The sequence below is a fragment of the Leuciscus leuciscus genome (assembly GCF_965113295.1).
Source record: "Leuciscus leuciscus genome assembly, chromosome: 5".
In the NCBI taxonomy this organism is placed as follows: Eukaryota; Metazoa; Chordata; class Actinopteri; order Cypriniformes; family Leuciscidae; genus Leuciscus; species Leuciscus leuciscus.
Window position 1 is genome coordinate 39,190,615 of NC_138729.1, and position 23,135 is coordinate 39,213,749.

Consider the following 23,135-nt stretch of genomic DNA (forward strand, 5'->3'; position numbering starts at 1 on the left):
CTCAACCCCTCAGTGTCAGCAGATTGTCTTTTTTTGGACATTTCTAATGCAGAAGATGAGCAAAAACGACATTGAAGGTTAATGACAATGATTCAAAGGAGTACCGAGTGTATACATATATCGATTAAAATATTTAGAATTTAAGTAAAAATGGGAATATATTGCATACTAGTATAGTTGATTTAGTTCTTCAAACGACACGGCAGGGGGCGCTGCTGTCGTACCTCGGCTCGCACCGACCGGAAATCTATGCCATGACAACTGCACGCGCAGCTTTGAACTCAATGGCGGGGAGGACGCGCACTTTCTAAAATTGTGACGTGAAATATTCATCAAAACATTTCGATTTAATAATTTGAACTACTTTATATGAGACCTATTTTGTAAGACCGGGCTTTTAGTGGTTATTATGGATCTTTGGAAAGCAGAGAGGCTTAACGCGCCTGCGGACTTCATGAAAGCTCCTGACGGAGGTAAACAAATAAAAAATTATCCGAATAATGACCGACATAAACCATATAAACAAACCCAAATGTGCTGGTGCTCTTATATAAATATATATCAATTATCAATATTTGTGATATTACAATTTATAGAATAAAAATAAGCAGTATATTAGTCTTTACATCAGGGTAACTTAGTTGACATGACATGTCAGCAGTGACAGCTGTTTTGCGTGATATGAGAAATTTCATCTAACTTAATTTTAAACAGCATTGTACATTATCATAATTGCAATTTATATATCTCAAATGAACTCCATAGTCTACATGGACTATTTGTACTTCTAAAAATGTATTTGTCACTCACACCGCAGGACTTTAACGCTATAATAAAGCCTTCTGTTTAACATTTGATACACACATTTCTATGGTCTCTAAAGTATCAATAAAGGTTCAATAAACTTCCATTTAAAAACGTGTTTATTTTTTTCCTGACTATTATTTCCTTTTGAGGTTTTACAGGGTTAAAGTGAACAGGAAGAAAGCTAAACGGTGGTTAAAAATAACAAACTTGGAAGATAATGAGCAGTTCTGTTGTGTTGTATGCCAGGCATCTGTAATATTGTAACGTTAATTGTGAATATAAAGATAAAAAGACACCCAGATGCTTGGGACACATACTCAAAAGAGAGATTTAGAGGTCAAGTCTTTCTTTCTTTCTTTCTTTCTTTCTTTCTTTCTTTCTTTCTTTCTTTCTTTCTTTCTTTCTTTCTTTCTTTCTTTCTTTCTTTCTTTCTTTCTGTGTTTAGTACAATAATGTCAGTCTGTCTGTTTGTCTCCCAGCATCTGTCTGTAACCCTTCTCCTCTGATGACACCTGCTCAGTTTACTGGGGGTCCTGTGCCCCGGCCCACAGCTTCACAGGCCACACCCACCCAAGATCTGCCACACTCCACACCTTTCAGAGCTCCGCCCCCTTCTAAATTCAATGGGGAGGGGCTCGCCTGGACAGAGACTGATGGAGTGGAAGCATGGCGGGCCATCCATCATAAACACCAAAGCGAGAAAATGTTACAGCAGCGCTCTGACCACAGGTACACAAAACAACAAGCACTACCCCTGTTGAATCCAGTCTAGTGATTTTAGGGGTCTGTCTAAAAATTCATCTCTCTCTCTGTCAGGTTGCCAGAAGATGAGAGGAGCAGCTCAAAACCTCTGCAGGTGGAAAGGTTAAGAGAAGACAAGGAGATGATGATGGTCGAGATGGAGCGTCTGAAAGGAAGAGTAGAGTGTTTGAAAGAGCAGATTAGAGATCAGCAAAGCCAAATAAACAGGTACAAATACTCAAACTGACTAACTGCATGTCTGATACTTTCACTGTGTATGTAGGCTGAAATATGTGTGTGTGTGTGTGTCTGCAGACAGTGTATGGAGCGTGATGAGTTACACAGTGAATTGAAGAGATGCAAGTCTGAACTCAGTATGAGCCAAGACCTGGTAAATACATGGATACACTATTCCCTTATTCTCTGAACAGTTTTACTTGTATGTAACATAATGTAGAACGTGTATTTTAGGGTCAGAAAAGCTAGTTTCTGAATACATCTTTATTTTGTGTGTCTAGATTTTGACCTTAAAAAAGGAGTATAAATTAGAATGTCAACGTTTGGAGAAAGAGTTACAGGACTCAAAGCAGGAGATGGGGAGACTGCAACAAAAATTAGAGACACAGGTAAGGCATAATTGACACAATATTAGGAATATTTAGTTTCCAGTGCAATGATATTCTGATCAATTAAATGTATCTTAAAGGAACACTACACACCATTTTTCCATCTAGCACAGTGGTTCTCCTTTTTAACTTGAAAGGCCCCTGTATTTTCAACACATTATTAAAATGGTCCCCCTCCCCTATGTAGGCTAAGATATTATCTGTATTTATGCAATAATTATGTCAAAATAGTTTGTTGAGATAAATGAATTAATCATTATTCTTGGGGTGTTTATATTGGGATTTTCTTAATTTTATTTTTGGGTGTTTTTTAAAATAATTTTAACTTATTAGAATTAGATTGTTTAATATATTAATATGAATTTATTTAAGATCCTGTGAACCTTTTGGAAGTTTTCCTTGGTTGAGAAACACTGCACTAGCGGTTAGGATTTAACTGATCTAACTCTCAACCTTTTTGAATATCAGAACGTGATAAATGATGCTGTACAAGAAGCGACCTCACTGAGAACCCAAATACAAGAAGTGATATCAGAGAGAGATGAGCTGAAAAATCAGCTGAGGTGAGTATATAAAAAATAAGTTGCTCATATAACTGTTTCTAAATGACAAATCATTTACAGGTCTGTTAATTTGAATTTGCATGATTTGTGTTTATGCAGTGTCCTGAACAGCTCATTGCTGGAACAGTCTGAGTGTGTGCAGAAACTACGTACATACATTGGCAGCCACATCACTGAAAGAAAAGAAGATGAAGAGCTTAGACGACAGATACAGGTGCACACACACACACACATGTGCAGTCTACTGAAATGCCATCAGTACATCAGCTTGTGTAAATTGTGGTGATTGCATTATTATTTCCAGTGAATACATTCATTTTATAATGATTGTGTTTATAGCATTTGGAGAAGGAAAAGGAAGCTCTGTCTCTATCTGTCCAGCTACTGAATGTCAGAGTGAATGCATCCAGTGACATTCTATCCATTCAAGAGAAAGAGCTAGGCGAACAGGTAAGATTACACACGCATATAGATATCCGTTTAGTGTTTGAATTGAATGACCAATACAGTTTGATTGTTAAGAATTCATTAGTACATTTAGTGATACTTGTTATGTGTGTAGGTGCAGACAGACCCATTGTACTCTGGCAGTAAGGCTGGGCAGATGTTGAGTGTTTGGAGGCAAAAGGTCTTCATGCTGCTTGTTAAACTGCAGACAAGGGACTTGCAACTCCACACAGAGAAATCACAACTACACAACATGGTAATACAAACAAATTCCCACACACATACATAGTGTACTATCATAGATATTCATTACATAGATAATCATTTGTTAACAAACAATGAGCTCATTGTTTCTCCAATAAATTATTACATTGTTTAAATTAATAAATTTTTCGCTAACTGTGGTTTTGTATATGTACATTTCTGAAATAAATAACTAAGACAGCAACCTCTGATAATAGATCACTCTAAATTGTAATGTGGACTCATGGATTTGCTATAAAGCTGCTTTGAAATGATGTGTATTGTGAAAAGCGCTATAAAAATAAATGTGAATTGAATTGAATATTCATTCCTAACCACTAGTGTCAGTAATTAGCATTTTTATTTGCCCCCTGAAATTGATTTTCAGAAGTCATTCCTACCTATTAGATTATACATTTTTTCCAACCATAGTGTAAGTCCATATACAGGTCACAACGTTTAACGTCAGTAAGGATTTTATTTTTAAAGAAGTAATACTTTTATTCAGCGAGGATGCATTAATTTAATCAAAAGACAGAAAATAATTTTACCTTGTTACAAAAAAATCAAATAATTATTTCAAATAAATGCTGTTGTTTTAAACTTTCTATTCATCAAATAATCTGGAGTAATGAGTACTGAAAATTCAGCTTTGCCAATACAGGAATAGATTGTATTTTAAAATATATTATTGAAATTTGCAATATTACTGTTTCTAACTGTATAGATGTATAAATAGGTGCAGGTGTATAAATGCAGCCTTGGTGAGTATAAGAGACTTCTTAAAAAAAAAAAAGAAAGAATTGTTCCATCCCCAAGCTTTTAACAGTAGTGTGTCAATTAATTGAATTAATCTGCAAATAAATTCTCAATCTGTTCAATTATGGCTTAAAATATTATGATTATAAAAATCAAATCAACATCAAAAACACAAATAGCTGACGTCATTAACACATTTTAAATAATTGTCTGTTTTATCATGTTTGAATGTGTGAATAATGAATATATGAATCTGTAAATGTGTGTAGGTATCCTCTCTACAGCAGGAAGTAGAGTGTTTGCAGTCGCAGAACAGTGTCCTTCAGCACCACCTAGAGGACAAAACAGCCCAGTTGGAGTTAGAGCATGTACAAGCGCAGGTACTCTGTCATACACACAGGCACATTATGTGACCCTGGACCACAAAACCAGTCACATGGGTACATTTTTTAAACTTAAGATCTATACATCACATGAAAGCTGAAGAAATATTATTTCCATTGATGTATGGTTTATTAGGATAGGACAATATTTGGCCGAGATACAACTATTTGAAAATCTGGAATCTGAGGGTGCAAAAAAATCTGATTTTGAGAAAATCGCCTTTAAAGTTGTCCATTTATATTCGCGATTGTGCTGCATCCACTCACAAAAATAAATGTTTGATATATTTACGGTAGAAAATTTACAAAATATCTTCATGGAACATAATCTTTACTTAATATCCTAATGATTTTTTGCATTAAAGAAAAATCGATCATTTTAATGGATAATTCCAATGGAATAATGGATCTGTGCAGCTCTTAGGATGACAGCAGCCTAATAATAATCTTTTTTTCTGATTTGACTTTTGTTGTTTGATTAACATTAATGCCCATGCTTTTAACCCCTTAAACCCTAACCGTCCCGCCGGCGGGACGCTACCCCATGAAAAATATTCATAATCAAATTACTAAGCAACCACTGAATGCAACAACACAAAGCTTAGAATCTCAGCTTTTTAATGCATCTAATGCATCTAGTTACTTCGATCAACTCCTAATGATTGCAGAGTTATTCCACTAAATACGAGTGTACCCGCCGTAGGCGCCACCTAGCTGCAAAATTAATAATCATAATTTTTTTTCCAAAATATTACCTGGATCAACTTAAAATAGATGTCATTTGAAAGCTTAGAGTCTGAAATTTACAATGAATGTAGCCAATTTGATAAACTCCAATGTAGTGCTGAGTTATTTGCTGATAAATAGAAAAAAAATGTTTTCATAATTTATAAACTACTTTTTTGTACCACATACTGCAATATGTCAAAAACATCATACAGCTCAGATAGTCCTGTGTCATATGTCATTTGAAAGGTCTCAATGAGTAGAATACAACAAGCATAATTGTTCCAGGGTTTTTAATAAACTTGAGCAAGGTTTTTGTAAAATAACCCCTTAAGAGACCCATGTGTAAACCATATATGGATGCTGCATTTTAGACACATTTCCGCTTGTAACTTCATGAAACATGCTCCAATTGTGGAAAATGATTTATTATAGATGTAGCACTTGTCGCGTTTTAACTCATAACTCAATGAAGCATGCATCAATTGTGGAAAATGGCACATCATTATTTACAGCAGATTGTTAAGATTAAAAAGAGCCCAAACTCATCATAATCCATCACTCAGATCTAAAGATATTCCTTATGGCGTTCTAACACAAAAAATAGCACAGGCGGATCTATGAAGTTGCAATAGCAGTGATGCGATGTTGTTTTGATGTGACGTTTCAGCTCATAACTCAATAAAACATGCATGGATTGTGAAAAATCACACATCTTTATTGACAGCAGATTCTCACGATTACAAAGAGCCCAAACACAACATAATCCATTGCTTTGATCACGAGATATTCCTCACGAAGTGATGCATACTTGGCTAAAAAACAAGTCTCTCATCCTCCCGGGGTGCAAAGTGTTTTCCAGTTTTCCCGGAACCATCCGTGCTCGATTTCAAACGTGGAATAACACAAAATATGTATCATATTAAAGCTTAGAATCTCAGCTTTTTAATGCATCCAACCACTTCGATCAACTCTGAACCAGTGCTGACTAGTCTCTCTCAACCAGAGTGTACCGACGCCCCACAGACGCCACCTAGCTGCGAAAATATTAATTATCATATTTTTCAAAAATATTGCCTTGATTCAAACAAAATTGGTGTCATTTGAAAGCTTAGAGTCTGAACTTTACAGTGAATGTAGCCAATTCGAAAAACTCCTAAGTACTGCTGAGTTATTTGTTGATAAATAGAATTTTTTTTTTCATAATCTATAAAATAGTTTTTTGTACTATGTACTGCAATGTGTCAAAAACATCATACATCTCATGAAACATTCAAAAATCGTTGAAAATTGCACTTCATTTTTTACAGCATATTAATACAATTAAAATGAGCCCAAAATTAACTTAATCTATTGCTTTTATGACAAGATATTCTTCATGGTGAAACAATTTTAAAAATGCCCATGAGGGGGCGTCAAGGTCTCAACAAAAAGGCTATCTTGGTTCCAAATGCTATAACTTTTGATTGCTTTATCCAATCACCAGAAAATTTTATCCAGATGCAGCTCATATGTAGAGGGACTTTCCCAAAAAAGAATTTTCCTTCTACCTTATTTCCTTCCTGAGTTATTCCATGTCAAATAAGAAAGATATGCATTATCATTATAAAAATTATATATATTTTTTGTCTTTTATCAGCAGTTTCTCGGCAGGAGAATGTCCAAATGTAATGTAATGTATATTTTCAAAAAAATTGAAAAGTGTTCTTTCAAACGATACCTACCTTTAGAATCTCCTTGCTATAGTTTTGAAGTTATGAGTCTTTAGTTTTGTGTATGTCACTAAGAAAACTCATTTTTTTTATTGCCTTCCAAATGTGTGAGGACTAAACAAAAAGGCTCCCTTTGTTCCAAGTGCTGTAACTTTGGATTACTTTATGCTATCATCATAAAATAACGATCCAGACGTAGACCACACATAGGGGAACATCACAAAAAAAGAATTATTTTGCCACCGTATTTCCTTCCTGAATTATTGCATTTCAAATAAGAAAGATATGTAAATTATTAAAAAATAATATTAATATTTTTGTCTTTTATCAGCATTTTCTCAGCATTAGATTGTCCAAAAGTAATAAAAAATTATATTTTCTAAAAATATAAAAAGTTTCCTAACAAATGATATCTACCTTTTGACTCTCCTCTCTATAGTTTTGAAGTTATGAGTCTTTACTTTTTTGTGTGTCACTCAGACAAAAAACTCCAAAAATGGCCTCAGGGTTTAAGGGGTTAAACGAATAACTTTTGTAACTTTAATTGTAAGGATTAATCTGTATTTAATTTATTCAGGGAAGACTTTCCAGTATTATTTTTTTTATAATACTTTTAAAAATAATTTTTATAAGACTTTCCCCTATTCAGTTTCTTCAGTATTCAAGTATTCATACCTTTTTTTAATGCTTCAGAAAAGGGAACATAGTGAGCATTGATGCTCCTTGGTTTTCACAGTGCATTGTGGGACTTTTTTAGGCAGCGAGCATTTCAGTGCACTGGAAGGATTTTTACAATTGAGACAGCCCTTAAAATGGCCAACTCCCTGATCAGTGCCCTGAGCTGATTGAGACACTCACAATTTCAGTAGATTCACTTTCAGAATGAGATTTTCTAGCTGATAAAAACATTGACAGCAAATCAGAATCCTTCCTGCTTTAAAGCACAAGCATTTGACAGGGCTCTACAGTGCGCCCATTTCACTCGCACATGCGAGTAAATATTTCGGCGTGCGAACGTGAAAAAATATTTGGGCGCACTTGTGCGAGTGACACAGCATTTTTCTATAGAAACAGCTGCAAATACATCATCATGAGGAGGGCCTGAGTAGGACACTATATTACCGGGAGATCAGTTATTTAGGCCTAAATCTTCAGTAGCTACGCAGAGCATATGAGCGGAGTGGAGCGGTGAGAATCTCCGCTCATCGCTCACGGAACTGTTCACCCCTCCGCTCCCCCGCTCAAAGCTACATCAGGCCGCTCCGTTCATTTTCGCTCAGCGCTCAACGCAGTTTGCTTCGCGCTCCACTCAAATCGCCCCCCGCTCGCTCCAAAAAAGGAAAAAAATCTACATGTATATCACTTGTAGCGGTCCCCAACCTTTTTTGCGTCACGGACCGGTTTAATATCAGACAATATTTTCACGGACCGGCCAAGGTGTGGCGGATAAATACAACAAAATAAAATGATACGAACGGCATAAAAAATGGAGTATTTTTTTTAAATAGCCTATAATATTAAACGTGAATCCAATATGTGTAGGCCATACTAGCAACTTTATTAGCAGCGTCCTCTAACATCGCGCCTAAAGACAACTGAGAAAGTCTGAACACAAACAAAATGCCCCCAAAAGAAAAAAATCCATGTTTTCGGTGCTGATGCGTTCATGTAACATGTAGGCCTTAAGGCCAATTTATACTTCTGCGTCGGGTGCGCGTAGAAGGTACGGCGTATCATACGCATTGATGTGTACCATACGTCGTACCCTTCGCCGTACCCTGACGCGCACCTCCTCAAAAATGTAACTATGCGTCGCGGCGACGCGGACCGCAAGATCTGTGATTGGTCGGCTGGATAGCATCGCGTTTCCTCCTACGCATTTCCGGAATGATCTTCTGCACTCTGCACCGCCCGCCCGCCATTTTTAAATTCCGAAGATCAGTGAAGAGCCATGGAAATAGACCAAGTGACCGAGAGATTGCTTGAAGAAGTGCGGAAATACAGCCATCTGTATGACTCCTTCAGTCGCCATTGCTCGTAGAAACCTAAACTCAAAACAGCCGCGTTGAATGTAAACACAGTGGAACATTAAAACCCACCCGCGCCAACTAGCGTTTCGGCGGTGTAACTGCAGAGCAACACAGACATTCGCAGAAGTATAAATGCTCACGACGGCGTCGCCTACGTGCGTAGCCTACGACGTACACTACGGCGTACACTCGACGCAGAAGTATAAATTGGCCTTAAGGATGGCACTGCCAATAACGCACCTAAAAGCTGTCACAACGAACCGGCAAAATTAATGATTATGAATATGTAAAATATAGCAGGAGACATTTTAATTGTTTACTAATAAACCATTTTTTTTTATGTCTGTGTCGGCTGGAAAGATGCTGACTCGCGATCTTCGCAGTATTGAACGCCCCAGAGAGAAATGCACATTTCATACGGATTACATAAGAGAGCAGTCTGTTTTCTTTAGTTTTGAATTGTTCTGTTTAAAAGTAGACATTTCAAGCTTTATATATATGTCTCAGGTCTGTCAGGCAAGTAGGCTATACGCTGAGTTTCGGTTCATTTATGAGACAAACTCCAGGTTCACCCGCCGGCGCCTTCGTGTCGTGATTATCTATTTTCTAATATATTTACTTATTTATTAAATCCAGACAATTGGTTGATGAAACACTGATCAAAATTAAGATACAATTAATACAAAACGAAATTAAATTTAAAGACAGGCTTTGTGCTTTCTGTTTGAGGTCTCAGTGAAAGTTTTAAAGCAGTCTTTTAGTGCCGCTGTCAGAGCGCTCACGTCCGTCACGGAGAACTGTCCCATCTGTAAAAAATGTTTTTTTTTTTTTTGTGAAATAAATTTCTAAATAAATGCGACTTAGGCTATGCCTATATATGTTTTTTCTTCTTCATGGCGCATTTTTTGACTGATGCGTGGCGTGAGTGGAGCGGGAAATAGGGCGACGCTCCGTCCTTTTGAAATTGCCGCTCTGCGCTCTGTCCAAGATCCGCCCGCTCGCGCTCCCCACTCGCTCCCGCTCCACTCCACTCACATGCTCTATAATGATAAACTTATACAACAAAAATGACTGTGCCCCCAAATATTTGTCTGTGCTCCTAAATGTTTTTATTTAGGCGCACCAGTGCTCCTTGTTCAAAAAGTAAGTGTAGAGCCCTGATTTGAAGTGGCAGATGACATTACAAACAATGATATCCTCCACTAGTGTAGATGCTAATAGAGTAGTTATTGTTCTCTTTATAGTTATCGTTCTTGGTGTGAAACAGGCCTTAAAGTCTGCACTGATGCCATCTGTGTTGCTGTCATTCATATTGGGTTTCTGGACTCAATATATACATTTTCACATAGTTACACGTGTTCTAACCAGGTATGACGTGATAAAGGGTTTACTACATTCCAGGTCTTCCAGGTCATGTGATTGCTTTGTGTGAGAAACAGACTGAAATTTAAGTGGTTACTCACTAAATATCTTAAGTCTAGTTCATTGATATTCACATAATCATTTCAGCATCAGCTTTTGAACTTTCTCTCTAACCCTCATGAGCTCATCTCTTTCTGCCTTCTTATCTTTGCTTTTTAACAGCCTGCGCAGGTTGGATTGAGCTTAGGGAGGTTTAAGCTTGTTCAGCATTGACTCACTGAAGATCTGCTATTTTAGCATCACGTTGTTCATCTGTGATTACTCACTGCATGCAGAGCAGCTGTCCAGCTGATCAGCTGTGTTACATGGTGACAGCACCAAAACTTTTCTTCTGTAGCGCCTACAGGCAAGTGTGTGTTTCTGAAAGCCTGTGTGCTTGCTTTTTGTGTGTGTTCAGGGAATACAGCAACAGTTGGATGGAACTCTACAGGAGAATGCTCAGCTGAAAGAGCACAATAAGAGCACAGAGGGATCACTGAATGATATCAGTGGAACTGCACACAGGTAGCACACACAATCACACCCCTTTAGCTTTCACTGTTTCAATAAGGGCTTCAACCTTGTCAGAATGTTTACTATCTAACTGTCCGTCAGAAATACGCTGTACAATAATGTTTTTTCTCAAATACTTGAGAGGCATGCTCCTGTTAAAATTAGACTGGTTCCATCTGCTCGTGCCTCACCCTGGTTCACTCCTGAATAGGGCTGGGACAACGCGTCGAAGTCATCGATAACGTCGACGTATTTTTTGCGTCGACGTTATCGATGACTTCGACGCGTTGTCCCAGCCCTATTCAGGAGTGAACCAGGGTGAGGCACGAGCAGATGGAACCAGTCTAATTTATGCCTAAGTCGCAAAATATGCGTGTCGATTCGTCGACCTGTTTTCATTTCTCTAAAAAACGTGTGCAAATTACTTCACAGAGTGTACCTTAAGTGCGCTGATACGCGATGGCCATCATTCTATCCATCCAGGGGTTTTCCTGCATTGAATTTTTTGGGGGGCGGCCGCCAAAGCCTTATTTGATCGGTGAGTGATGTAGAATAGAATGACTGACTGCGCTTGACAGGGCGCATATAAGTTAGAGATGGGGAGTCGACTCCAAAAGAGTCGATTCCTCGACTCTCACTAGCCCTAGTGTCGGAATCGACTCCAGGTCAGGAATCGACTCCCAGTGTCGAGTGTTTTTTTCAAGTTCAACACAGCAACAGTTCATTATAACGAAAAGATTATAATGAATGTAAAGATACGGAAATTAAAACAAAAAGATAAAGAAATGAGAGGAAAAAATAAGTAATGCCAGGAAAACAAAGAACAATAATGTATAGATAGTTTTTTTCTGTTGGGTCTGTTTTGCGGCTCAATCAATCATGATGTGGTTCAATACAGTCAATTGGTTGTGATTGGCACAAAACACTGCAGTAGGTTTTACGAACCAATCATGTACCAGTCCTCAGGGTGAGAGTGGGACATGCCCATAATTGGTAAGTGGTGGTTGATTGAGTGATACTGTTGAGTGATGACTGTTTTTTAGAAAAATTAGACGTTTTCTACAGAAGAGCTTTGATATCTATAATTTCCAGGTAATGTATGTAATCATGTAGGTTATCCCTAAATAAGACATTAAAAGACAAGTGCTGTGTAAATAAGAGTATAGTGTTTAGTGTTGTACTTCTGAAAACTGAAGGGAGTAAATTAAGTGTATAACAAAAACTATGTAATGCTTTGTGTGCTTGTCAATTCTTATATATGCATCCTTGTTTCCTTTCCTCTTACCTCCATCCCCTTAGGATGCGAGGATGGAACATTAACATTAGTGAAATGGCATGTACTCACTCTATATGAAGTTCATTTTCTATTATTAAATGACAAGTGCATTAAAAACTATTATTAAACAACAGTTATTATTGGTAATAATCAGTGGTGGAATGTAACGAAGTACAAATACTTTGTTACTTTACTTAAGTACATTTTTCACGTATCTGTAGCTACTTTACTTAAGTAGAATCAATAGTGCATACTTTTGACTTTTACTTCGTTACTTTTTGCAGCAATTATTATACTTTCTACTCTACTACATTTCTACAACGTTTCGTTACATTTTCGGATCAGTTTTTCCCCCTGCCAAAACAAGGATTGAAAAAAATCTCCATGTTTTCGGTACTGACGAGTTGGTGGCGCTGCCAATAAAGCACCTAAAAGCTGTCACAAAGAACCGGCAAAAGCAATGAATATGTCAAATATAGCAAGGAGACATTTTAATTGTTTATTAATAAACAAGTGTTTTCTGTGTCGGCTGCAAAGATGAGGTTGACGATAGGCCTACAGATACGCGATCTTCGCAGTAGTGAACGCGCCAGAGAGAAATGCGCATTTCATACGGATTATAAGCAGAGAGCAGTCGGTTTTCTTTCGTTTTGAATTGTTCTGTTTAAAAGTACACATTTAAAGCTCTCTTAAGATATATTTATCAGGTCTGTGTGAGGCAAGTAGGATACCTTATACGCTGAGTTTTGGTTCATTTATGAGACGCGCTTCAGTTCACTCGCCGGCGCCTACGTGTCGTGATTATCTGTTTTCTACTATATTTACTTATTTATTAAATCCTGGATGAAACATTGATTAAAATTAAGATACAATTAATACAAAACGAAATTCACTTTAAAAAAAAGGCTTTGTGCTTTCTGTTTGAGGTCTCAGTGAAAGTTTTAAAGTCGCTTTCAGAGCGGTCATGTCCGTAACGGAGAACTGTCACGTCTTTTGTTTTTTCCTCATAAATGGGAACACGAAAAATAAAATAAAATCAATATTTTATGTTCTGGGGAGAGCCAACCCTTCTTCATCCGGTGGGTATTACTTTTGGTTTGCGCAGTGTAATTCACAGAATTAGGTACAAAAAAATATTTTGCTACCTAAAAGTGAAAGATTTTTTGTGTCCCGTAACGCATGTGTAGCCTAGGCTATTTCCCATTAAATATAAAACGCATACTGATATTTTTCAATATGTATTAAATGCATTTTCTGAGAATGTATATTTCAAGTTTTTACTGCAAATGTCCCGTTTACAACGATGGAATTGCCCAATATTAAATAATTTACCCTCAACTAGTTTTGTGGTGTAGGTCTACGTATTGTATAATGTTAACTTCAAAAAAGGGGTGTGTTGCGATTCTGCCTTCTCACACCGCGACACAGGTTCGTAGATCTGAGTGTAGCGATTTCGGATTCATATTGCATATTGTTACAGCCCTAATTATTAGAATATAGACATTAAGAGAATAAATTGTTATGCAAGTACTTTTACTTTTAATACTTAAAGTACATTTAAAATCAGGTACTTTTTACTTTTTACTTAAGTAGGGTTTTCATTGTGGTAGGGCTACTTCTACTTTTACTAAAGTAAATATGTCTCTGGTTATTTGTACTTTTACTTAAGTACTGAGATTCAGTACTTCCTCCACCACTGGTATTAATATAACTAATATTTTTCAATGTTAAACAAAAAAAGTTAAAAAATAAAGTTAAACATGCTTAAGTTAAAGTTCATAGCTTCACTACATTAAAATTATATAAAATAATATACAAAATAAATAGATAAATACACTGTCTAAAACAAGTCTGCTTTTACAAGTTTAATGATTAATACTAACATATTGCACACTTAAATATGATTTGAAGAAGCTGCGATGTGAAAAGGAGGGGGATTTATAAGGTTTAGTTGATTAAACATTTTAGTATAGGAAACATTTGTATCCTCGCTCTTGACTCCTCAGGAAGCCTCCTCGTTCCTCGACCTCCTCCAGGTGGAATTAAAGAATTTAGATGTCCTACATGAGAGCGGAGCTCGATCGGTTTCAGGGTCGTAGGACATACGAGCGAGAAACGAGGAAGCATATTGAGACGCACCTTCTGAATCCTGACCCTATTTTAATTCAAAGTAAATGGAGTCGAGGAGTCGATTCCACCGGAACCGAACACCCCTGATATAAGTACGAGAGAGAGCCCCGGCCGCGCGCGCACGCACTCACCGTCTTCAAACAACACGAGCGCTGTCTTGCTCTCTCTCTCTCCCTCGTGCATATTACCGGTAATCAAAATCATTAGACACGATAGAAAAAGGGCGGAAGACCAAAGTTTCACGTGGAGCATTCGGAGATTTTTTTCTCTTGAATTACTGCGGAGTGTGAATTGTGGTAAAAAATTAACTGCCGGGATAATCACACAACGCTTGCCGTAGGCTACACGTCCACTAATGACACGTCCGATTCGCGAACTAATGACTCATTTGAACCGATTCACTTCAATGAATGGTTAAAACAACTGATCTGTCCAACACTGAACTCACGAGGCGTCTGAATCGGTGTATAACAAATCGGTAACACTTTACAATAATGTTCCATTTATTAAATTCTAGTTAAGTACTTTTTTTTATTAGTATTTTTTTTTTTTTTTTTTTTTAGAAAAAGGTGAGTGGCAGAGTGTATTACTATACGTTGTTGTTATTTTTATGTGAATGAAGAATTAAAATATGCACTTTTTTCAGTAAGCTAGGACTATGTGTTTTCAACATAAATGTTCAATTCTGTTGGTTCAGGAAGGACGCCATGACAGGCTGCTGGCTCCCACTGTTAATTTTTATTTATTTTTTGTTGGAAAAGCACTCTCTGTATTAGCTTAAAGCCCCCAAGTTTACATTGGTTACTGTATTCTTTCAATTGCTCTAAACAAGTATTTTGGGTGACCTTTTTTTTTTTTTTTGAATGCTAGACATCAAGTTGTTGTTATTTTCATCTGAAAGAAGAACTTTTTTTTCAGTAAGCTAGGCCCTATGTGTTCAGTAAGCTTGTTTCAGTAAGCTATGTGTTTTCAAGGCTTTAAGGTTTTATTGAATGCTACCTCTGACTAAGAATGCATTACTATGCACTTGTATAGTCTTTTATTTTGGAATTTTAAGAGCAATAAACATATATTGCAATGTTAAGGAATTCATGTTTTTTTCATTCAGATATGTAAATTAACATGTATAAATTGCTATTAGTCAATTAATGGGGATTGGGGAGATAATGGATAATCGAATCGAATCGAATCGGACTGGAAAAATGAATCGTTAGATTAATCGATGCATCGAAAAAATAATCGCTAGATTAATCGTTTAAAAAATAATCGTTTATCCCAGCCCTACTCCTGAACTTCGAAAGATGAAAACTGAGGGTTGCCGCCTAGAAAGACTATACAGGAAAACTGGACCCATTGTGCACTCTCTGGTATGGCAAGCCGTTTTAGCTTAAATTGTACCCAGCGTTACTCGTCGTAATTGCATTTTTACTAGTAAGAGTTCAATTAGAGAGCTCTACAATTCAATTCTTACTAGTAGCAATTACAATTAGAGAGCTCTCTTATTCAATTATTACTAGTAAAAATTACAGTTAGAGAGCTCTCCAATTCAATTCTTACTAGTAAGAATTACAATTACAAAGCTCTCTAATTCAATTCTTACTAGTAACAATTCCAATTAGAAAGCTCTACAAATGAATTTTTACTAGTCATATGTCTCCATTGACTTCCATTCATTTTTAATTACGGAGCTCTACAATTGAATTCTTACTAGTAAAAATGCAATTACGACGAGTAACGCTGGGTACAATTTAAGCTAAAACGGCTTGCCATACTCTGGCTTTTAAAGAACATTTGCTCAACTACCGTACAGTCCTCAACGATGCAAGATCCTCTTATTTCTCTACCATAAGGAATTCCACGTGCAGGCCCAAATCACTCTTTGCTATGGTTAACAAACTCACTAATCCACCACAACATGTTATTTCGGGCTCTGGGGTGCTTGTGAATAGCTTTTCCCAATTCTTTTCAGACAAATTGAAGTCAATCACTGAATCCATCACCAAAGACACCCCTCATACAAGTGACTCAAATGTTCATTTGATGTTATCTGATTCAGCTCACTCAACAAACTCTCTCTCTTTTACTCCGACTACTCCTGCTGCCATAAGTGATCTAATTGTGAAGTCTAATTCCACATCCTGCTGGCTTGATCCTACACCTTCTGTTTTGTTTAAGATGTGTGTCTTCAAGGTTGCACCCTTCATAACTCGTATGATAAACTGTAGTTTGGCTTCCGCCATTGTCCGAGCAGAATTAAAAATGGCTGTGGTGACCCCCATTCTTAAAAAACAGGCCTTGACCATCTAAACATGGACAATTACAGGCCAATATCTAATTTAACATTCTTAAGCAAAATCCTTGAAAAGGTTGTGGCTTCGCAAGTGCGATCATATTTAGATGTTAATGGTCTTTTTGAACCTTTTCAGTCAGGATTTCGCCCATCTCATAGCACTGAAACTGCTTTTCTTCGGGTGGTTAACGACATTCTTTTGTCCGTGGATTCAGGGTAAATAAACATCTTGATGCTTCTCGATCTAAGCGTTGCATTTGACACAGTCTGCCATGAAATACTGATCTCTCGGCTTTCTGATATCGGCATCACTGGTTCCGCTCTTACCTGGCTCATTTCTTACATCAGTGACAGAAAGTACTATATCACCATACAAGGGTATAGATCTGCCACTGCTTCGCTTACACAGGGTGTTCCTCAAGGTTCAGTTCTTGGCCCACTATTGTTTATCATCTATATATATCCACTTTAAAAACTATTTTTTCCATCTTCGTAATATTGCACTTCTTTGATCTTCTCTCACTTTTGCTGATGCTGAAACCTTAATTCATGCATTAATCACATCACGTTTGGATTATTGCAATGCTCTATTTCTTGGTCTGCCCAAAAAAAGTATTGCAAGATTACAGTATGTTCAAAACTCAGCAGCAAGAGTTCTCACCTCCACCAGGCGTTCTGCTCACATTACTCCTCTGCTTCATGACCTTCACTGGCTACCCGTAACATCACATATTCACTTTAAGGTATTACTTTTAACGTTTAAGGCATTAAATGGTCTTGCATCTCCATATCTGTCTGATCTACTTTACTCTTACCGCCCTGCTTGGTCCCTTAGATCAGCTGAACTTGGTTTATTGTCCATCCCTCATTTTTGGTTGTATACTGTAGGTGGAAGGTCATTTAGTGTCAATGCTCCTAAATTATGGAATTCACTACCCCTTTCACTTCGTAATATCTCATCTGTGGCTACATTCAAGACTCAGCTAAAACATATCTATTTAACATGTATTTTGGATAATGTGACTATATGTGTCCTTATGTGATTGTAATGTGTGTAAATGTATTGTAATGTACAATGTAAAGCGACCTTGAGCTACGGAAAGACGCTATATGTGACCCTGGACCATTGGTCAATTTTTTTAAATTGAGATGTATACATCATATGGAAACTGATTAAATAAGCTTTTCATTGATGTATGATTTGTTAGGATAGTACAATATTTGGCCAAGATACAACCATTTAAAAATCTGGAATCTGAGGGTGCAAATAAATCGAAACATTGAGAAAATCGCCTTTAAAGTTCTCCATTTATGTTCGCGATTGTGCTGCATTCACAAACAAAAATAAAAGTTTTACATATTTACGGTTGGAAATTTACTAAATATCTTCATGGAACATGATCTTTACTTAATATCCTAATGATTTTTGCCATAAAATAAAAATCGATAATTGTGACCCATACAAAATGTTTGCTATTGCCACAAATATACCCGTGCGACATGTGACTGGTTTTGTGATCCAGGGTCACATATAAATAAAACTACTACTTCTTCTTCTTCTAAACACCAACATGACTGTCGTGATTAGATTAAAGCTGACTGTTCCTCTGACCAAACCCCTGAAGTCCGCTCATCCATAAACATCTGCCTCTCTCTGTGTTATCTTTCTCTCTCTGTCTCTGTCATCAGGGTGATGTCAGCCATAGAGATGAAGGCAGGTCAGATGGAAGCAGTTCAGTCCAGTGTAAGTCAGCTGAACCAGAGACTCGCCTTCGCTGCCAAATGTCTGGACACAGTACATGGTGAGATTGTCATCTGTGTGTGAGCGTGTGTAAGTGCGTTTCACTTTTTATAACGTGTGTTGTTTGTCTGCAGGGCTGCTGTTGAGGAAAGAAGCTCTGTGGAGAACCAAGAAAGCTACAAGATCTCCAGAGCCGGCAGTGTCAGAGAGGTAGAGAATCATGGGAAAGATTTAGAGACACTGAATAACAATGTCAATTCAATTTTATTTTAAGGTGACTTCACCGTTGATTGTTGGAAAAGCCAGAAAAGATCTGTGAGTTTCAGCACAGTCATAATACAGTATATATATATATATATATATATATATATAGATAGATAGATAGATAGATAGATAGATAGATAGATAGATAGATAGATACAGTATATATACATATTTTAAATTACCCGAAACACATCAGTTGTGTGATGTTTTAGACATTTTATCCCACGATTCATAATAATATTCACACAATAATAGTTTTTGCATGTTGTTGTTGTTAATGATATAATAATATGATTATAATTATTATTATTATTACACTAACCTTCTTTTTCCAGTGTGACAGATAATCCAGAAATTATATCATAATTCCTTTTTTTACCTTTTCTTTATAATAATAATTATGATAATAATAAAAAAAATTGTTACTACTACTACCTTAACCTTCTATTTCCAATGTGAGAAATAAGCAAAATAACATCAGCCTTTTCTTTATATTTATCTTTTAATATTAATTGATCGATCTGGTAAGAAAACCGGTTTTCCAAATTTTTCTAAACTAAACATGCAAGAGATTGTGTGATGACAGTGTAGTATACAACTTTTTTGAAATGTTAATCATTGCATAATGTGTACAGCTTCACCTGTAATTATTTTAGTAGTAAACTGTGTATAATAAGCAATACGCTAGTGTTCCGTTCTGTCATCTTCTCTCTGTGTTGCAGCTTTATTAAGAGTCTCCAGGCTGAGGTGGCATTGTTGAGTGCAGACAGGGACAAACTCACACAAGAGCTCAAACGCACACCAGACCTCATCCAGGCCTCCCTTTCCGAACTACAGCAGCAGCGTATGTACACAAACCCCAGCCTAACACTGAATGTTTATAGAGTGGAGTAAAGAAAGGAGCCCTAACTGTGTGTTGTATGCACATTACAGGAGAGAGAGAGCTGAGCCACCTGAGGGAAGCTCTGTCACGCAGCAGAGAGGAGTTGGAGGCATCAGAAATTATGCGAATGAAGACTCAGGGACAATGTGAAGAGCATGAGGGGACCATCGGGGAGCTCCGTGCTGAGGCCCAGAGACTACAGCAGCAGTGTGACTCAGGTGTGTGAAAAACTGTGTGTGAGTGGAGCAATGGTAATTTCCCATCCCCACACAGAGCATTCTGTATTCACTCCACAAATTCCATCTTTCTTTAATTCTCATTGCTAATAGTCTATTAACACTGTGCTTAACACACAGTGAATTCTGCTGACATCAATTGCTCGTTGCTCCAGGCAAAATCATGCAGCTCTGCTTCCACTCTGCTCACATACTCTAATTATGAATCATTTGTGCTTCTTTATATCCATGCAATATTTACAAAGTGTACAACATCTAACAGTACAGTTGCTTATTTTTTGAATATGTGTATGATGGCAGTTTTACAAAAGGTATCAGAAGCTGAGAGTGTGTGTGCAGAGAAGCTCATGGACAAGGAGGCTCAACTCAACACTGCAAGGAGAGAGCACACAAAAGCTGGTATACATATATAGTTTGCATACAAATGTTATGTTTTATATTTCTGAATAATGCTCTGAGTGTCTGCACAGAACTGAACACACACGGTCTGTTTTATATGTGTGCAGTTGTCGCTTTGCGACAGGTTCAGAGGCAGGTGGAGAGAGAGAAAGAACAGATGAAAGAAGGAGAGAGAGAGAGAACAGAACACACACTCAAACAGATCACACATCTGCAGAAACAGCTAAAAAACAAGGACAAAGACTGTAACCTTCTCCTAGTGAGTCATATATATACACACACACACACATACTCACATACTCATCTATTCTCTCTAAGGGGGAATCAGTGGCAGTCCTGGCTCACTTGGTGCTCAACGCAATTTTTATAATCAAACTTGAAGCTTTAAATTTACTATCCAAATATTTACAGCTAATTTCAGAACAAATTTTGCTGAGAAATAAACCCCACAGAGTAACATAAGGTGTGATGTTTTGTTTTAACTTGTCAAAGATGCAAACAATTTTTTGGAAGTCATATTTAAATCCACTTGGTTCAAATATCTAAATGTGGGTTTTAGAACTGTTTCTGTTTTCCTTGCCTTATAGTGTTTTGTGTGTGCAGGCAGTGGTTCAGGAACAGGGTTTGATGAATGAGTATAAAAGACTGAGAAGATCAGCAATTCAGACAACCGATGCTCTGAAACAAAAACATAATCTTCAGTCTGAGTGCAGCAATCCTCCAACACCTGAACGTAAGCATACACTGACACTCACTTATGCAGTTGGTTTTTAATGCTTTTTTGCACATGATATGTATTTATTTTTTATAATATTGTAAAATCTTTGATTATTTTATTTGTTCATTCATACATTGATTCATTCATTTATTTTGCTTTGTCTACTCAATGTTCTTTCGCACTTGACTTGGTTCCTCATCCTGCTTCTCTCTCAGGTCTGCTGGGGGCACTGCAGGCTCTTAGTGCCGCAGTGATGGGCAGCTCAGAGGAAGAGGATGATGAGGAGAGTCAGGCCTTCACTGTGACACAAACACCCTCTTGTGCTGACACACATAAAGAATAGTGCTGAACACCCCAATCAATCTCTCTCTCTCTCTCTCTCTCACACACACACACACACGCTGTCTTTCCAATCCCTCTCATGGGGTTCGATGTCTGTTTTTATAATTTAATAAAAGAGTTATTTGTAAAATTAGACTTGCAGATCTTCAGTTAATCTCAGATGGCTTGCAAAAATACACATTTCTGTCATTGCCTTTACGACAATTATTATTAGTTATTGGTTTATATTTCTGATTTGTTTGCAGTTATCCCATAGATCAGGGATATGGAAATGAGAATGAGGGAAACAAGAAGCTGCCATTGGTCAAGAAAAATAATAGTGTGTGAGATGTCACTAAAACCTCCCGTCATTTCATAGAATAACTTATTTGTTATTTAGCAGGCCCTCTTTTCCAGAGTAGCTCAACAAATAATATTTTTCTATTAGATTTTTTTTTTTAATGTAATTTATTCCTGTGATGGAAAAGCTGACGTTTTAGCAGCTATTACTCCAGTCTTCAGTGTCAAATGATCCTTCAGAAATGATGTGCTGGTTTAGAGCTCAAGTAACGTTTCATATTATCACTGTTAAAACAGTTAGGCAGCTTAATATTTGTGTCAAAATTGTGCAATTTTTTTTTTCAGGATTCTTTGATGAATAAAAATAGTAATAGTCAAAGTCAACTTTATTGTCATTTTTAGCACCTTGCATGGCAATTGTTAAAAACGAAACAGTTCCTTCAGGGAACAACGGTAACACATTCATGAAGACTAAGAAAAGACAACAGTAATGTAAACAATAGATATACAAAAAGATGGACAATAAATTGTACAAATAAATAAAGCAATATATATTTATTACCGGTAAGTGTAGCAGCATTGAGGTACGAGTATATTTAAATTAAAAAAAAAATATTATAACGGGGGTATGGTCACAATCTTTTGGCGGGTTGAGGGTGGTTAGGTGCACTCAGGCTTGCGGTTCAGAAGTCTGAGCGCTTGCGGAAATAAACTGTTTTTGAGTCTGGATGTTCTGGCCTGAATGTAATCTTTTGTAACATTATAAATGTTGTTACTGTCACTTTTGATCAATTTTGTGCATCCTTGCTAAATTTAAATATTAATTTCTTTAAAAAATTAAGTGGCCCCCCAAACTCCCAAAATTAAGTGGCTTACTGGCCCCCCAAACATTTGAGTGGTATTGTAAATATGAAGAAATGTAAGATAGAACAAAGCATAAGATTTTTTTTTTGCCCAATATTTGAAAGGGGTTGCCCAGATTTGATATCTTAAATTTTACGTTTGAAAAACAATGATCATACATTGAATGAAGATTAATTATAAAAGTCAACATGAAATCAAAATTAGTCTTATTGAGAAATTATTTGGTGATTTTTTTTTATTTATTTTTTTGTGGCTTTGTAATCTTTCATCAAAACATAATTTGCTCCACCTCTGACTGTCCTTTTTGGCTTGTCATTCAACCCTTCTCCTTCAGCCACCTGGCTCCATTCTGGAATGAAATGCCCATTTTTCATTGTCCTATTAATGAAATCCCCACGCCAACACTCTCTTCTCTTGTGAGTAGTCGTTACATTATGATAGGAAAATGGGCTGTGAACATTGTTTCATGTTGACTTTAATAGCTTTTTCTGCAGAACCTGTAAATAATGTGTGTGTGTGTTAAACCACTTTGTCCTTCCTGTCATGTATTTCCTTGATATGTTCTTGAATGGATACACTCCTTCGCTTTTAGAGCGTAGAGTGTATCTATTAAAATTTAAACTCACCTCCAGAGAACTTTTGAGTAACGTTACTGCTTGTATTTCAGCCTGTGTGGAAGAGAGAAAGGCATCACTCACTGTCACCGACTGCTTCATACATATATGCCTAGTTTAACATGTATGTCTGTATTTTTCTGTTTTG

The 23,135-nt window shown here is 36.9% G+C and overlaps 1 protein-coding gene across 1 annotated transcript; it reads left to right on the forward strand.

The window, feature by feature from the left end:
• The first annotated feature begins 228 nt into the window (after window positions 1-228).
• cchcr1 (coiled-coil alpha-helical rod protein 1) lies at window positions 229-21,888 on the forward strand. The gene is made up of 19 exons (XM_082171634.1): window positions 229-473; window positions 1,287-1,536; window positions 1,624-1,776; window positions 1,864-1,939; window positions 2,067-2,174; window positions 2,643-2,737; window positions 2,837-2,951; window positions 3,077-3,187; window positions 3,300-3,440; window positions 4,456-4,566; window positions 10,857-10,963; window positions 18,337-18,449; window positions 18,523-18,598; window positions 19,375-19,496; window positions 19,586-19,753; window positions 20,072-20,170; window positions 20,278-20,429; window positions 20,774-20,903; window positions 21,104-21,888. The coding sequence occupies exons 1-19, from the start codon at window positions 410-412 to the stop codon at window positions 21,229-21,231; spliced, it is 2,319 nt and encodes a 772-aa protein (XP_082027760.1). The 5' UTR covers window positions 229-409; the 3' UTR covers window positions 21,232-21,888.
• The last annotated feature ends 1,247 nt before the right edge of the window (window positions 21,889-23,135 follow it).

What these genes read in the sequence shown, in the direction of transcription:
- cchcr1 (XM_082171634.1), top strand. Translation starts at nt 410, where the DNA reads ATGGATCTTTGGAAAGCAGAGAGGCTTAACGCGCCTGCGGACTTCATG. An exon ending in CATGAAAGCTCCTGACGGAG is followed by an intron (nt 474 to 1,286) that starts GTAAACAAATAA and finishes TTTGTCTCCCAG; the next exon opens with CATCTGTCTGTAACCCTTCT. An exon ending in AAGACTGTAACCTTCTCCTA is followed by an intron (nt 20,430 to 20,773) that starts GTGAGTCATATA and finishes TTGTGTGTGCAG; the next exon opens with GCAGTGGTTCAGGAACAGGG.